This window comes from Silurus aristotelis (assembly GCF_946808225.1).
Source record: "Silurus aristotelis genome assembly, chromosome: 7".
NCBI lineage: Eukaryota > Metazoa > Chordata > Actinopteri > Siluriformes > Siluridae > Silurus > Silurus aristotelis.
The window spans coordinates 5373710-5390391 of NC_139580.1; the positions used below are offsets into that span (position 1 = coordinate 5373710).

Consider the following 16682-nt stretch of genomic DNA (forward strand, 5'->3'; position numbering starts at 1 on the left):
ACGTCCGATACAACATTAGATACAAATGCCAGTCCTTTCTCCAATCCAACCTCCAATCTAAACTAAAATACAACCACCAGACCATGACCCTATTCAAACTCAAATACAATTACCAGTCAATCCTCCAATCAAATCTCCAATACAACCTCGAATACAACCTCTAATCCAATCTTCAGTCCGACCTCAAATACAAATGAGAGACCATCCTCCAATACAATCTCCAATCCAACCCCAAATTTAATCTCCAGTCCAATCTCCAAGCCATTGTCCAACATAACCTCCAGTTTAGCTTCCAATTGAACCTCCAGTCCAATCTCTAATCCATCCTGGAATACAACTACCACTCCATCCTCCAATCCATCCTCTAATTCAACCAGGAATACAACCACCAGTCCATCCTTTAATCCAAACTCTATCCAAACACCAAACAGCTAAGCATCTCAGCATGTTTCTTTCACAAACATCAAAATGCCCTTATGATCTCATATGATTAAGAAAATCTGATTAGACAACAGGCCATTTTTCTCCAACCAATAGAAATACCCACTGTTTAAAGCAGCTGAACATTTTTCCCAAACCACATGTAATTATGGCCCCAGCACCCGTCCACGATTCAGTCTCCGGACTTTAATAGACTCAGGATCATAATCTTTTCATCTTGTAGATATAATAGACAGGGGAAGGAATCGCCAGAGAGATGAAACACAACCTTTAGATAAAGAGTTCATAACAAAAATCAGATCAAGGCTCTGAGAGAGAACAAGGGATGTTTGTGTTATCGAAAAGGATCAGATTCAGGCTTATGCTGACTCATACAGTACAGTAGGTAGGGTTTTAGGGGAAAAAAAGAGCAATCCTCGTTCGGAACATTTGGAACATTTCATTTCAGTGCACATCCTCGCTTAAAGCATGCCAGTCTGGCAAATTAACTTGAACGGAGAGAACAGAGAGATTAGCAGGCGACAGGCACGGGCGTAAATTGCATGCTAATCCATGGACTGTGAAAATTGTCTGTGAGCTTTATCGGGTTATTAAAGAGGGTGCCAATTGCCTCTGCTAAACTGTGAATTGCTTTCGCTAAAAGGCCAGCGAGCTCAACGGAATGCACTTTTTCGAGGTGGGTTCGACATTCCATAGCTAGCACGCTTTGGGACTTGGGCAGCCCTTCGAGTGCATTCCCACCGGGTCATGGGCTATTTCCTGATTAATCCGCGAACAGTTGATGTGCTGTCAAGGGGATCTGATGAACGCGTTCTCAAAGCGCTGAGACCCAGTAATGTTGCTCTCTCTTTTCTGAGGGCGTCTCTGGAGAACAGGAAGTGAACAAAAACAGACCAGAGAGCAAGAACTCAAAAGTCATTTCCTGAGACTCCCATTTCGGCGCACATTGTTTTTCTTGTGCTTTATCTCTAACTAATCTCTTCTGTAGACATCATTAGAGTTCAAACATGTCATACCTTTTTGGTCTTTAAAGAGACAGCTATAAATTCTGCTTTATTAGTATTATCTTTTTCTTTTGAGTATTCAGTAGGAGGAGAGGACCGGGGGGATGTGTGTGAGATCTAATAAATGATATTTATCTTGAAAGTGATGTCCAATGCCATCATACTTTTTCCTCTTGCAATAAAAAGCCAATGGTGGGTTGTTTTTTAGGGGTTATTTTCACAGAATTGATGGATGGCCTTTGGAAAGGGCTTGAAATAACATGGGCTTTATAGAGGACTGAAGTACACTTAAGGGCAAGGCACACTTCTAGTCCACAATATTTGTTCAGTTCGAGAGGGAAAGGGGTACCACCCATTGCAGGGTCCCTGCGCAAGGACCTTAACTGCTCTTTTGTTTAAATAGTAAAATCCTCTAGAAAAGGGAGTCTCCCATATGACATAAATGAGAAGGATGTTACAACAGGGTGGGATCACAAAAAAGGTTTCGAGTCTAGTTCTGTAACATGGTAACAGATGGCAGCACAAGGCTGCACGCACAGTTACAGGGAGCACCGACCTTTGTAAGTCAGTGTGCTAAAAAACATCGTCCTGTGTACAGCTGTGCAACTGATGTTATTCTGACCGCGTACGTTAACACGTCTGCTCTCTTCACAGGTTATCACTGGAAAAACACAATCTCACTTCCGAACCCTTGCCAGATTCAGCGCCAGGTACGTCGTTTTGACAGAAGGTGCTTGACACGCTTCAAAAAGAAGACTCTTAGGACACATATCAGAAGTGGCAGGAACGCTGTATTGCAGTGCAAGGGGACTATTTTGAAGGTGATAGTGTGTAATCATAGATAAATAAACTATTTTCTTTTAAACAGTGCTCGTCTGAAAACGTTTTTATACCACCTCGTATTTGCTAATAGGGCTGCGGCCATCTTTTTTTAAAAAGGTATCAATATATTGTTTCACGTTTGCCTTCCAAATCCAATCATGTGCCGGTAATGATTCCTTTACGGTGGACAATTCAAATCTTACTAGCCCAGAAGCAAATGGGCGCCTCTTAACCTCTTAATGTTTCTTCCCTATGTTGTCTCTGGGAGTTTTTTCTCTTACCACCTCTTGTGATCTGCAACCCTGCCCATCACACCCATATGTAGTTCTTCCCCAACGCACACAAATGCATAGCATTTACGCCTTAGCATAGCATTACAACTTCTACTTTACTTGACCTCAATAAGGATGTCCCCGTGTACAAAGTGAGAATGGAACAACTAGAGTGCTCTGCAGGGAGCCTTGACCTCACCCCATTTAAACACCTTCGAAAAGAATTGTAATATCACCAGAAACCCCTGACAATCAGTGTCTGATCTTATTCATGGTTTTGTCTCTGAACGATCCATGCTGTGGACAGCTTTCCCAGGAGGTTATTATACTGGAGAAAGGGGAACAAGCACATGTACAGTATACAGTATATGATATTACCATCTCATATTAACATAAAAAAACAAGCCCAATTACAGATGCTTTATAAATGTGGGAATTTCACAACATAACAATCACTGTGAAAAATTAAACATCTTTCAATCACAAGAAATGTGGTCCATGATTAAAATAAGAAACAAATCCGAATGCACCAGAGCTTCAGTCACAAAAAGGTAAAGAATTCACGCGAAATGATGAACAGATGCGAATAAAGAAGGATGTCGATAAGTAAACAGGTACTTATAATTGTTTTATTCATGCTGTAAAAACAAAAAAACACACACACACACACACACACACACACACACACACACACACACACACACACACACACACACACACACACACAATAAAAACTCATAATGCTGAGAAGTCAAGAAACCCAATGGACACAACTCAACAAGTCTCCTTTCACTGGAGCCACAGCTGCACCATATAACATCATATAATATTGTGGTTAAGGCTCTGGGTTACTGATTGGAAGGTCACGTTGCCATTCTTGGGGCCTTGAGTCCATGCTGCTCTAATGGGCGGAGCATATTCTCACTCCCTTGTCAATCAAAGCAACGTTGGCTAATTGGAAACATCTGTGAAATCCTGTACAGTGGCGAAAAAAAGTTTTTGCCCCCTTCCTGGTTTCTTTACTTTAATGTTTCAGATCATCAAACTAATTTAAATATGAGTAAAAGATACACACAAGTGAACACAACATGCCTTTTTTAAATGAAGGTTTTTATTATTGAGGGAAAACAAAATCCAAAACTACATGGCCCTGTGTGAAAAAGTGTTTGCCCCCCTGTTAAGACCAAAGTCTCTTAAATCTCTTAGATAGCTTGTGATAAAAGGTATCCTGTAGAGATACATGTCCAAGAAAAGCACAAAGCAAAAACACTTTTCAATCATCTCTCTCTCTCTCTCTCTCTCTCTCTCTCTCTCTCTCTCTCTCTCTCTCTCTCTCTCTAATATATATACATTTTTATATAAATTTCTATATAAATATAAAGAAAGAAAAAAAGAAAGAAAATATTGAGATTTGTTCAAGTACAAAAAGTGAACAATTAAATAATTAAACAATAAAGAAACAATAGAGAAAATTGCTTTAAAATAATCTGTTTCTTTATTTACTTGTTTGTTTTTATAACAATTATTTTTATAGAATTAATCTTTTCTTCCTTCTTTCTATCTTTCTTTCTCCTTTTGCGTTCTTTTTATTTTATTTTTATTACTTTAATTTGTGGAAAACTTAGTTTTTTTTTTTGTGTTTTTCTTTGATAGGGAAAAAAACCCTCAGATTGATTTATAACTCTATAACTTTTATGTCTTGTTTACAATAACTACAAAACAGTACCATGGGTTACCATAGTGACCACACCCATTAGTGTATTTTGGGATACACTCTAGTGATGACACGGTGCAGATTTTAGGCGCATAACAATAACAATCTATGATGATTAATAACAAGATACATTTAAGATAATTCTTTTTAGTGTTAATTTAAGGGTCTGCGATATTATTATTAAAGTATTATTATTATTATTATTATTATTATTATTATTATTATTATTATTTATTAATAATTAATCCACATTTAGTGAAATTCATTCAGCTACTAGGTTGTACGTAAAGTCAGGTACTGATGTAGGTGAGGTGAGGAGGCCTGGGGTGCAGTCAGCATTCACATTCATCCCAAATGTGTCCACTGAAGATCTTCAGAAGGGGAAATTCCATGCTCCAGCATCCAAACACCTCAATACAGTTGTGTACCTCCAACCAGTTACTGGGAGGTGGTAGCTCAGTGGTTTAGGCATAGTACTTTGGATTGGAAGATCACAAATTCAAATCCCAGCACCACCAAGCATCCACTGCTGGGCCCTTGCGCAAGGCCCTTAAACCTCAGCTGTTTGGTTGTAAGGGCATTTGCCAAATGCCGCAAATGTAATGTATCCAAACATGGCTGGAAAAGCCTGGTGTCCCAATACTTTTAATAGATAGATAGATAGATAGATAGATAGATAGATAGATAGATAGATAGATAGATAGATAGATAGATAGATAGATAGATAGATAGAAAGATAGATAGTTAATGTGGCTGAGATTTGAAGAGGGAAATTAAATGCTCTCAAACAGAAACTGGTGCGTGTTTGCGCAAAGATGGTTCAAGATCACGCCCACACACACACACACACACACACACACACACACACACTCCTCAGCTGACATATAACAAAAGGCATTTGAGCATGCAGTGAAAGATCAGTCTCTCTCTGGTTGGTGATAAGGTGGTGCAAAACTTCTTGCCATGTCTCCGATGCGCGTGGTTGGAGACCTCGTGTCTCCTTCAGCCCATTAAAGCGGGTATCTTTCGCTCCTCGGGTAGCTGATTTCCGGTAAAGATGCTGAACGAGTCGTCGGAGGCGGCAGCGGCGTGGTCGTGCGACCCCGACGCGCTCCACAACGGCTCTCTGCCCTGCGCGAACCTCTCGGCGTCCGACGGCGACGCGGCGGCGCCTTTTACGCACGTCTTCCCCACCGTGTACGGGCTCCTGTGCGCGGTCGGCGTGTTTGCCAACGCGCTCGTGATCTACGCTGTGGCCACGTGCAAGAAGCGCATGGTGTCGGACGTGTACGTGCTGAACCTGGCAGTGGCCGACCTGCTCTTCCTGCTCGTCATGCCCTTCAACATCCATCAGCTGGTGTGGGAGCGCAGCTGGGTCTTCGGCGCCTTCATGTGCAAAGCCGTGGTGGTGGTGGACGTCAGCAGCCAATTCACCACTGTGGGTATCGTCACTGTGCTCTGCATCGACAGGTGTGCACACACACACACACACACACACACACACACACACACACACACACACACACACACACAGACACACAGACGTAAAATCTCAAAAAAATCTTCTCTTCCTTAAGATTCAACTTTTACAAACTAATCACACCTGAGACGCAAACACACACACACACTCACACACACACACACACACACACACACACACACACACACACACACACACACACATACTGTATATATATATATATATATATATTTCTAACTAGACAGGAGTGGACTTCAATTAAACAATTAAATAAATTATTAATAAAAACAGAAAGAAAGAAAGAAAGAAAGAAAGAAAGAAAGAAAGAAAGAAAGAAAGAAAGAGAAGGTCTAAAATAAACGGTGTCCTGATCAGATGCAGGCCAAGTAAACAAGGTAATAATGAAACTTTTATTTATTTATTTATTTATTTATTTATTTATTTATTTAATTATAATGTATTTATTTATTTATTTTAAACAGACAAAAGATTTGCTTCAATATGATTTTTATATAATAAAATATAAAATATTTTTTTATTATTTACTTGTTTATTTTTAACAAGCAACAGACTAATGCATCTAAACAGGATACATTTCATTGTATAGGTTATAAAAATATAACTAACGCTTTTTATTCTTTTAAATATTTATTTCTTCCTTATTGTTATTTTATAAAATGTTTTATTTAATAATTTTTTCTTTGTTTACGACCAACAAGAGTTTCCATTTTTCTATGAAATTAAAAGCAATATTTATATAAAAAAGAATGTCTGTAATTAATATTATTATTATTATTATTATTATTATTATTATTATTATTATTATTATTATTATTACATAAGCCAAGAGCAGAGATGATTCATATCTCATTTGTTGTTTATGCCTGTAGTATTTATTTGTAATATATTTAGTTATTTATTTGCTTGTTTATCTGTTGTTAATTTGTTTACTTATTCACTATTCAACCCGTTTATTGATGGTTTTATTAACTAAATTAATCTGATTAATCTGTATTTAATTATATGTTTGTCAAACATTATTTAATAAGAAGGTCCAACTACACACAAAGGAATAATAATAGTAATATATATATATATATATATATATATATATATATATATATATATATATATATATATATATATATATAGAGAGAGAGAGAGAGAGAGAGAGAGAGAGAGAGAGAGAGAGAGAGAGAGAGAGAGAGAGAGAGAGAAAGACAGTACTCAAGTTCAAAGAATACTTTCAAAGTTTATTAATAGATTTGAGGCAGAATACATCCACAGAAGATCGGTGGTTAGTTCTCTGAGATGTTTGGAACAACCTACCAGCCTGTGTGCAAGTTTACGTAGAAGTACTGGTACTGGACTGGTACTGTATATCAGTGCTGTCTTTACATCTAACATCCACCAGGTGCAGACATCTGCTTATAGAGCTTCACCACCCAGGCTGAGAAAAAAAGAATCGATTGGTTTGAAAAAGCTTAAAAAAGGTGGTAAAAACCTCAGGGCGAGTGGGCAGCTGCTCGTTTTTCTAAAAAGAGCAGTGAGACTTGACATTTTCTCAAACTCCCAGTCCACATATCTCCACTCTATGGTGCTGTAAAAAGATGCTCTGAGAATTCATGAATATGCTCAGTGTTGTAGGGGTCAGTGGTCATGATGAACACCAGAGCGTCTGAGGGATTACAGCATGCTTCATGCTTTCGAGGTACGACCAATGTGGCTCCGTCTGTGAGGCAAATTTTACTATTGAAGGCCACTTGCAGCTGAGGATGGTTCCTGATTTTGATGACTGGTTTTTAGCATTCTAGTTGACATGAACAGGACATGAACATATTTGGTGTCCCTCACATAAGAATGGATTCTCTTTTAAATCTGGTTCCTCTTATCCTGTAAAGCTGCTTCAGGATAATATCCATTGGCAACAAAAGTTGAATTGAATGTTAAAATATGTAAGAGGCTTCAGCCTGCATTTGTTCAGGCTGATGTTTATTTCATTTCTGTCTCTCTGGATCGATGCGGTTTGCAGCTTATCATCATCCACCATCTTGGTTGATTTCTGAAATCAGGGGGTCACATGACTGCATCACGTGACTAAAAACAGGTCATTGATTTTGGAAAGTATGCAAAAAACAGCGTTTTTAAATGTTTCAGATTTATCCAGATTGATAAGAATGTAGCTTGAGACATGAAGCCATTATTCTTTCAGGTTGTCCTTCTGTCCATCCACCCAAGTGTCTCTTTAGTAGGAACTGAATGTTGAGCATTTGATCTGACAAACTTTCATGCCCCTTGCCGTTGTGGTCAACAGTTTGTTAATCAGACATAATAACATAAATAACATAACATAAATAACATAAAAGCTCTATGAACGTCTGTGAAGATTCTGACCTGATGTCTCCAGCCAAATCTGGTCCAATTAACTGACTTCAGCTATATAATGACATCATTGCACGTGATTGCTGTGACAGACAGAAGCTATGGAAGCGTTTTCAAGAAGGCTTTCCTACAGATTTTATGGGGGTTTGCTCATTCAGCCACAAGAGCAGGAGTGACCTCAGAAAATTACTGGTGGCTCCCAGTAATGTTCCAGCATGACAATATTATGAAAGATCTCCTGCTATAGAGCGCCACCCCTATTGAACATGAATGAATGTGAACATTGACTGCACCCCAGGTCTCCTCACCTCACCAACATCAGTACCTGACTTTACTAACACCCTTGTGGATTAATGAATCTCCACAAATCTCCACAATATCTAGTAGAACCTCTTCCCAGAACAATAGAGGTTTTTATAGAAGCCAATAGGGACTAAATCTGAAGAAACATGCAGGGGCTCAGTGTAACAAATGTAAAAAAAAATCTAACTGTTTCTGGCATCAATCTGTTTCATTAATCAAGGCAGCCAGCAAAACTTCACCACAGGGCACTTTATACCACAAGTGTGGAGTTTTACGATGTTCAACAGGCCGTAAAAATGAAAAGAAAGCACAAGTTAAAAAAATAATAATAATAATAATATATATATATATATATATATATATATATATATATATATATATATATATATATATATATATATATAAAGTAAAACTCTCAAAAAGGCATAATAGTGATGTTTATGACACCAGTTTCACAATAAATCAATGTTATTCGATTCAGTTTAAACTTTTACCATTTTAACTCACTAATTCACCAGGAAGGAACCACAGCAACCCGGAAAAGAGAAGAGCTAAGATCGATGCTCAGCACTGAGTTATGTACATTAAGTAAAAAAAGAATTAGTTTCAGCAAATCCGATTTAGAAGCATTTTATTTATGGCTGATTAAGTGAGATCGATGAGAAAGTATATGTCTAAAAAGAATTAGAAGAAGCCCAACAATGAGCAACAGAATAAAAATAAAAGGCAAAGTTTATGTTTATATATATTATAATTATATTTAACTTCTCCCGTTAGGGGGCGCCACAGCGGACCATCCGCATGTTTGATTTGGCACATGTTTTTACGCTGGATGCCCTTCCTAATGCAACCCTCCCCATTTATCCGGGCTTGGGACCGGCACCAAGGCTTCTGCAACCCTAATGGCTGGGGTAGGTTCCCTGACCGGGGATCGAACCGGGGCCGCAGCGGTGAGAGCGCCGCATCCTAACCACTAGACCACCAGGGAATCTCATTATAATTTATATATATTCAATATATATATATATATATATATTTATATAATTCACCACATACATAAACCTCCTTCTTTGCGGCTCCATCCTCAGCAATCTTCTACTGATATACCCCATGTCCCTCCTCTCCACATGTCCAAACCATCTCAATCTCGCCTCCTTCACCTTGTCTCCATAACATCCTACATAATAAACTCTACTCTAATAAACTAATAATATAGTTTTATATATTATATATATATATATATATATATATATATATATATATATATATATATATATATATATATATATATATATATATATATATATATATAATGCACTGTCCGGATTCTGAGTGTGTGTAAAGCTGTTATTCATGCTAACGGAAGATTTTTCAATGAAAACAACGTGGAACATCTGGTCATGTAAATACGTATGCTGGAAACAGATATTCACAATGAGACCCCAAAATGCAGAATCTCTGATTTAACTTCAATGATCTACACATTTTTTCCCGATAGTATCCTAAGGCTGTGCATACTTTTCACTCCGCTGCATCAGAAGTAGCTCTGCAAGTTTCTTCCACAACAAAGCTGGAGAGCATGTGATGTCCCGAGAGCGTTAAGAAAGAGACGCTTTAATAACTCCCCTATAATATGATAACATTTCATGGTGGCGCTAAGCCCTGAGCTCTTCGCTCGCCGCGCCTCTTACGGACGCAGATAGGGCCCGTTCGGTCGGACGGGTCATGTGCATTTCATTTCATCTCTTATTGAAGCATATGATCTTACGCTGCGTGAGATTCGCCAAGGACACCGCATTCACACTCTGGAAGGAATTTATTTTCTGAAGAAAAAAGGAAGCAGGCAATTAGACTCAGAACTGGTTCCTGCTATATTTGGCAACGTGTACCTTCTTGTACTGTGCCTCTATTATAACAGAAGACATTATTGTAATTAATGGCTCATGAGGCACAGGGAGAGTGTAATTGAGGGTGCAGCGATGATATGCGTTCCACAAGTACAGACCGAAAACGATTAAAGCTCTGCGGATAATGGATTAAGTGTATTAAATGTAGCATGGCTCATTCGTCGCTTTTCCTTCGTCGTCCTGTTTTTTTTTTTTTTTTTAAAGAAGTCCACAAGTTCATATCAGGCCCAAGTCAGCCTCAAGCAGTGTAAAGTCACTTAGCATGTGACTGTCGGAGTAAACAAAGTAATTCAGGCTTCAAAACGCATGTTTAAAAACACTCATGGATAAAATAAACCTTTCCTGTAGTTGAGTAACAGTAATAATCTTCTGATTTACCGTGACATCAGTAAAGGTCCTCAAGTTTGCACTTTTATATAGAAAATATCAAAAGTAAAAGTCTATAAGAAGTCAAATATATAGAACAATCGTTGTAGACATCTAAACATAAGATTGGTATAACCCCTTAACCTGCCACTGGTCTTTCAGTTGGTCCTCAGACTCATTTATGCTCCATGGGGTTATAAGGCCTTTTCTTCTTATCTTCCTTCTTACGCTCTGGAACTTGTGGATTTTTCATTTTCTTTTAAAGTTTGTTTACTTTTTTTTTTTTACGGTGATAACTCGTGTATATACTTTTTATGAATTGTGTTTTCTTATGGAAAGCTTCTGGAAAATCTACGATGATCAGTCAAAAGTTTGCGGCTTTATAAACATACTACATTTAGTTTCCATTTAAACTTTCTCTCAGCTTCTCCCATTAGGGGTCTCTACAGAGGATTATCCATATTCATGATCCGCATGTTCGATTTGGCACATGTTTTTACGCTGGATGCCCTTCCCAATGCAACCCTCCCTATTTATCCGGGCTTGGGACCGGCACTAAGAGTGCACTTACATTTAGTCCCCATTTGCTGTTTTCAAATTCTTCTAGAAAGATGTTCCACTAGATTTTGGAGTGTGCTTCTGAAGATTTGTAGGGATTAATTCAGTCACAGGGATGTTAGTAAAGTCATGTTGGGTGAAGAGTCCTGGGGTGCAGTCAGTGTTACAATTCATACTAAAGGTGTTTAGTAGGGTTAAGGTCAGAGCTCTATAGTAGTAGTAGATCTTCCCTTCAAACTAATTATCCACCAGAACGCTGACCAGGATCAAACACTTAGTGAAGATGAGTGAATGATAGAGTACATTGAGCAAACTGTTCAACAAATTTCAAAAAATATTTTATAGGCGAAAAACTTTGCGCCAGAGTTTCGACGGTTTAACGTATGAGTTTTCGATCTTGCCATGACCATATCGATATGAAAAAAAGTGTTAAAAAATATTTACATTTTCACGATGTATTTAAATTTTATTGTATTATACTTCGGGACTTTGCCAGGATGTAACCATCTCCCACCTCATGAGATGCCTTCTCTTACCAGCGGCCAGTTCAGTTGTCTTGGTTTTTAAAATCAAATAAATTTTTTATTTAGAGGTGTGTTTCTGTTTATTTGGTGTTTCAAAACCCAATTTCAGCTCTTGTCTCTTCTTTTTATCAGCACCACCGTACACTAAAACAGTGGGTACGGCTCCGCTCTTCACTCGTGACCTGATGGTCTTTGTCACATACATATATGTAGTAAAGTCGATACATTACAGTAGTGTAAATTGCTCCTTTTCGCTAAATTGTATAGTGCAATTTGTTAAATGAACAAATTATATTATACAACTTCATACTGATCACCATTCTTTAAGACTCGCTGGTAGGCTAGGCCATGTCTCGACTTACAATAAAAAGTTTAAAGTTTAAAGTTTTATATATATATATATATATATATATATTAGGGCTGTTAAAATAAACGAGTTAATAAAGCATTAATGTAAATTAATTTTAATGGCACTAATTGTATTAACGCAGCGCGTTAATTTTAAAATAATAAATATTTAAATATAAAAGAGGTGAAATTAAAACTTTCAGTGCAACACACTTTACTTCAAATTTATTCATGACGTCCCTTCTTTACTCATATACAAAAAAAATGAACCCCAAACGAAAATGTTTTTTGATCACTAAAATATTAGTTGTACTGATGCGGCAAGTCTCAAATCAAACACCAAAATCCGCCATGATGCAACACATCTGGCAATGAACCATTTTTTTATTCTGTCTTTTTTATCGTACAGATAAGAGCAATACATCATTCGAATATGTAAAAGGTCTACACTGGGGAAAAGGGGAATGTGTGTGAATGAGAGGGAGGGCAGTGGAGTGGTGCGGTTGCAGGGAGAAGAGGTGGAGAAGGTGGAGGAGTTCAGGTACCTGGGGTTTAACAGTGCAAAGTGATGGAGAGTGTGTTAGAGAAGTGAAGAAAAGAGTGCAGGCAGGGTGGAGTGGGTGGAGAAGAGTGAGAGCAGGAGTGATTTGTGATAGAAGAGTATCTGTGAGAGTGAAAGGGAAAGTTTATAGGTCTGTGGTGAGACCTGAGATGTTGTATGGATTAGAGACAGTGGCATTGAGTAAAAGACAGGAGGTGGAGCAGGAGGTAGCAGGCTGAAGATGTTGAGGTTTTTGTTGGGAGTGACGACGATGAACAGGATTAGAAATGAGTTTATTAGAGGGACAGCGCATGTAGGACGTTTTGGAGACAAAGTGAGGGAGGCAAGGGTGAGATGGTTTGGATATGTGCAGAAGAGACGGATGATCCGCTGTGGCAAACCCTAATGGAAGAAGCTGAAAGAAGAAGAAGAAGGAGAAGACCTCAGTAACCATCCGTGTGGAAACATAGCAAAAGTTATGTTTGATGTCCAGATGATTTACGTTAATATAAACCACCATAATTACTTTAAAACATTTAAATGAATATTTTGTCTTCATGCTCTATGTTGATTTTGGTTTCACTGATAAACTGATAAACATACATTTGCTTAAAGCATCAATATTTGAATATGGCCATGTTGATTCAAGTATTAAAAACTGGAAAAGAATTAATTTAAGGTACATTTAGAACATAAAAATGTGCGATCAACTCATGACAATCATGCGATTCATTTCGATAAAAAATAAAAAAAAGAATATAGCCCCTTACTGCCACCCCTTAAATGTGAGCAGCAAATGCAAAAATTATACCAGTGTTCTGACCCTGTAGAGCACATTATTAGGATTAAAGAATTCTCAATCAAACAAACAGTTCAAAAGCTCAATCCATTTCCTTGGAGATAGCGGAGTATAAATATTGGATTAGCAGGGTTTCCAGAATTTACACACAAATTGTCGAGCAAGGATAAACTCAGAATAAAGGAATTCTTGGTTTTTATACAAAGATTTGAATATTACCTTTATTGTACAAATACATGGCATCCAAATTGCTAACTCTTTCTCTGGTCATTTTTCATAAGGTACATTGCCATCGTCCATCCAATGTCAGAGAATCGTACCATCCAGTGGACTGTCATGATCAACCTTCTGGTGTGGCTTGGCAGTTTCCTGCTCACCATCCCTGTCATGATCTACACCAAGGTAATCTCCAAGGAGCAGTCGAGCTTGTGCATGATGTACTTCGATGGGCCCCAGGACATGTACTGGTACACCCTGTACCAGTCGATGCTGGGATTCCTCGTGCCCCTCATTATCATCAGCACCTTCTACTCGCTCACTCTGTACCATGTATTCCAGTCCATGCGTCGGGTCAAGCGCAAGCAGTCTCAGTGGGCCAAGAGAGCCACCAAGATGGTTTTGATGGTTATTGCGCTCTTTTTGCTGTGCTGGACACCGTATCACGTGATCCAGGTCATCAACTTGGGTATCCAAAAGCCCTCGCTGGTCTTTGTCTACGCCTACAACATCAGCATCTGTTTGAGCTACTCGCACAGCTGCATCAACCCACTCATGCTCCTGATCTTCGCGCAGAACTACCGTGAGCGTCTGTGCCGTCAACGTGAAACACGTAGCAATATGTCAAAGACCACGGTGAAGACAGAAGGATGCTCCAGCATGAGTCCTGATACTGCCCACCGACTGACCATTATATAGCTTCTGTACATTTTTTTTGGAACCCTTACCAACCTATAACATAAGAGTCTTGGTGTCAGGAAGAACCCATTCCTGCTTCACCAAGAAACCCCTGAGGAACCCATATTTAGTAAAAGTGTAGCTCTGCTCTACACCACTTCAACACAGAGTGTATAGAGCTTTTTGCTCCAATACTCTGTTTGAACCTTCTCAAGGTTTGTTCATTATGGAGCCAAATTTACATCTGGATTTCAGTAAAGCCACTTTGTGACACTGGTAAAACGTGGCCTATAGATGCAATGCTTCTAATGATCAAATCTGGGTGAGGTTGGGATGTGAAGACTGCAGAAGAAGGCAACCGTCATGTTATAAGAATAAGAATAAGAATAAACCATCATGTTGGTTGGAAAGTAATGGAAAGGAGCTATGGACACAATAGAATATGGCAGGATTATGACAAATTTTGGCAGTGGATTCTAAGAAATATGTTACTGGACAATACCTGAACCTTCAGAAAAACAAACAGTAATCAAGTTATATTTCTGAGCTAATTATCTTAACTTGTGGAATTGTTTGAACCACTTCTGTGTGTTCTTGCTCCAAAGATCATCACTCGTGGCCTACTAGTAAGTCAGTGCAAATTATTGCTTGCAAAGAAAAAATGTGCAGGTTGATGGCTTGTGTTTTATGGTTTATTCTAAAGTTGGTTTTAGGATTTGGGCACTTGGGCAGTGCAAGAAAGGGGCAGAAATAAAAGTGTGTGATCAGGTCTTTATTTTAGAGAATCAGAATTCAGGCTTCAGAGGGGTTGATATATGCAAATAGAATCAGCAGCGATGACTCACACTTTGTAAATGCAAGAAGAAAAGTTAATGCTGAATGATGAATGTTTATAATTAACATGGTCTTCAATAGTGACAGATATATTTCATGGCCTTTTTTCATTTCATTCATATGTTGGGCTGTTTTCAATTGGTTAACAGTCTCAACACCCACAATGCCATTAGAATACCTACTAATTGAGTTGCAAAGGGATTTAACCCTTATGATGCAGCGGTGCTTTAATCTTTTACCTCGTCTAGCTTTCTCACCTCTGCATCTATACACTGTACCAAAGCTTTAAATTTCATACTAAAACAGCCATAAAATCCATCACACTCACCATTGTATCGATCCTTACCCAATGCAGAGTCTGGCCTCATATTGCAACATTGCATCAGCATTTCTACTCCATTACTCCTTTATCATGTTTTTTTAGAGTCCTAATCCCACACACCTCCTCACCATCATCTATCTCTTGCTATGCAAATACACCGACCAGGCATTACATAATGACAGTATAATCTTATGAGCTGTGAAGTGAAAAACTGATTAATTCTTCATCATGGCACCTGGTAGTGGGTGGAATATAGTAGGAAGCAAGTGAACATTTTGTCCTCAAACTTAACGTGTTAGAAGCAGGAGAAATGGGCGAGTTTGACAAATTGTGACGTCTAGACGACTGGGTCAGGGCATCTCCAAAACTGCAGCTCTTGTAGGATGTTTTGACTAGAAAAGTCAGGTGTCTCATTTTTTTGTGTATTTCTACAATATGGTTTATTTGTGAACTGTCTTTATTACAGTATTTTAGATATGCATGTTATCATATGTACTCACCACAAGCTTGATATACATATTGGCTTTGCCTTTTATACATGCACTTGTAATCACTGTGACTAAAATTCAGATCAATGTTTGGTTCAGCATTTGAATACTATGAAGTGGTACATGGGCTACTTTCACTAACCCTTGAAGTAAGAAATAAAAAAAAAATTATTGCTGTTGTTTACTTGCTATTCATTCCTATGTTCTCCCAAGGGGCAGTGTGGAAAATCTGTCCCTAGCATTAGCATGTTACGTTTCAAAGCCCTGAATCGGCACATTGTAAAGCAGCAAAACAAACGATTGTACCGCAGCTCAATTTGAACCAGGATGTGTGGTCAGATAGAAAGTGCATGTGAATCTCTAGTAGTAAATCATCGAGTGGCCTAACAAACTAAATGCTGATCCTCTGTGGTCAAGCTATATATCTAATTAGCTCTTGCTTGATGAACCATATTCCCACACTGTCCTCAAGAACCAATCAAAAAGCAGCACACGGACCAAACAAGATCATGACTCGAGGCTCAGAATGAGGTACAAATAACAAATCTGTAAGGATTCATAATTAACATGAGGAACCATGTGTTTTATAAAGCAGGTGAACTGGAAGTGTGTGATGACCGAGGAAGAAGCTCTAAAATCCTGGGAAAGGTAGCCCTCTGTTGGCATGGAGGAGAATTTGCAGA

The 16682-nt window shown here is 38.4% G+C and overlaps 1 protein-coding gene across 1 annotated transcript; it reads left to right on the plus strand.

Annotated features, from left to right (window-relative positions):
• Positions 1–4934: 4934 nt before the first annotated feature.
• Positions 4935–16091, plus strand: mchr2b (melanin concentrating hormone receptor 2b). The gene is made up of 2 exons (XM_083547148.1): positions 4935–5723; positions 13743–16091. Exons 1-2 carry the CDS (start codon positions 5311–5313, stop codon positions 14374–14376), a joined length of 1047 nt encoding a protein of 348 aa, XP_083403274.1. The 5' UTR covers positions 4935–5310; the 3' UTR covers positions 14377–16091.
• The last annotated feature ends 591 nt before the right edge of the window (positions 16092–16682 follow it).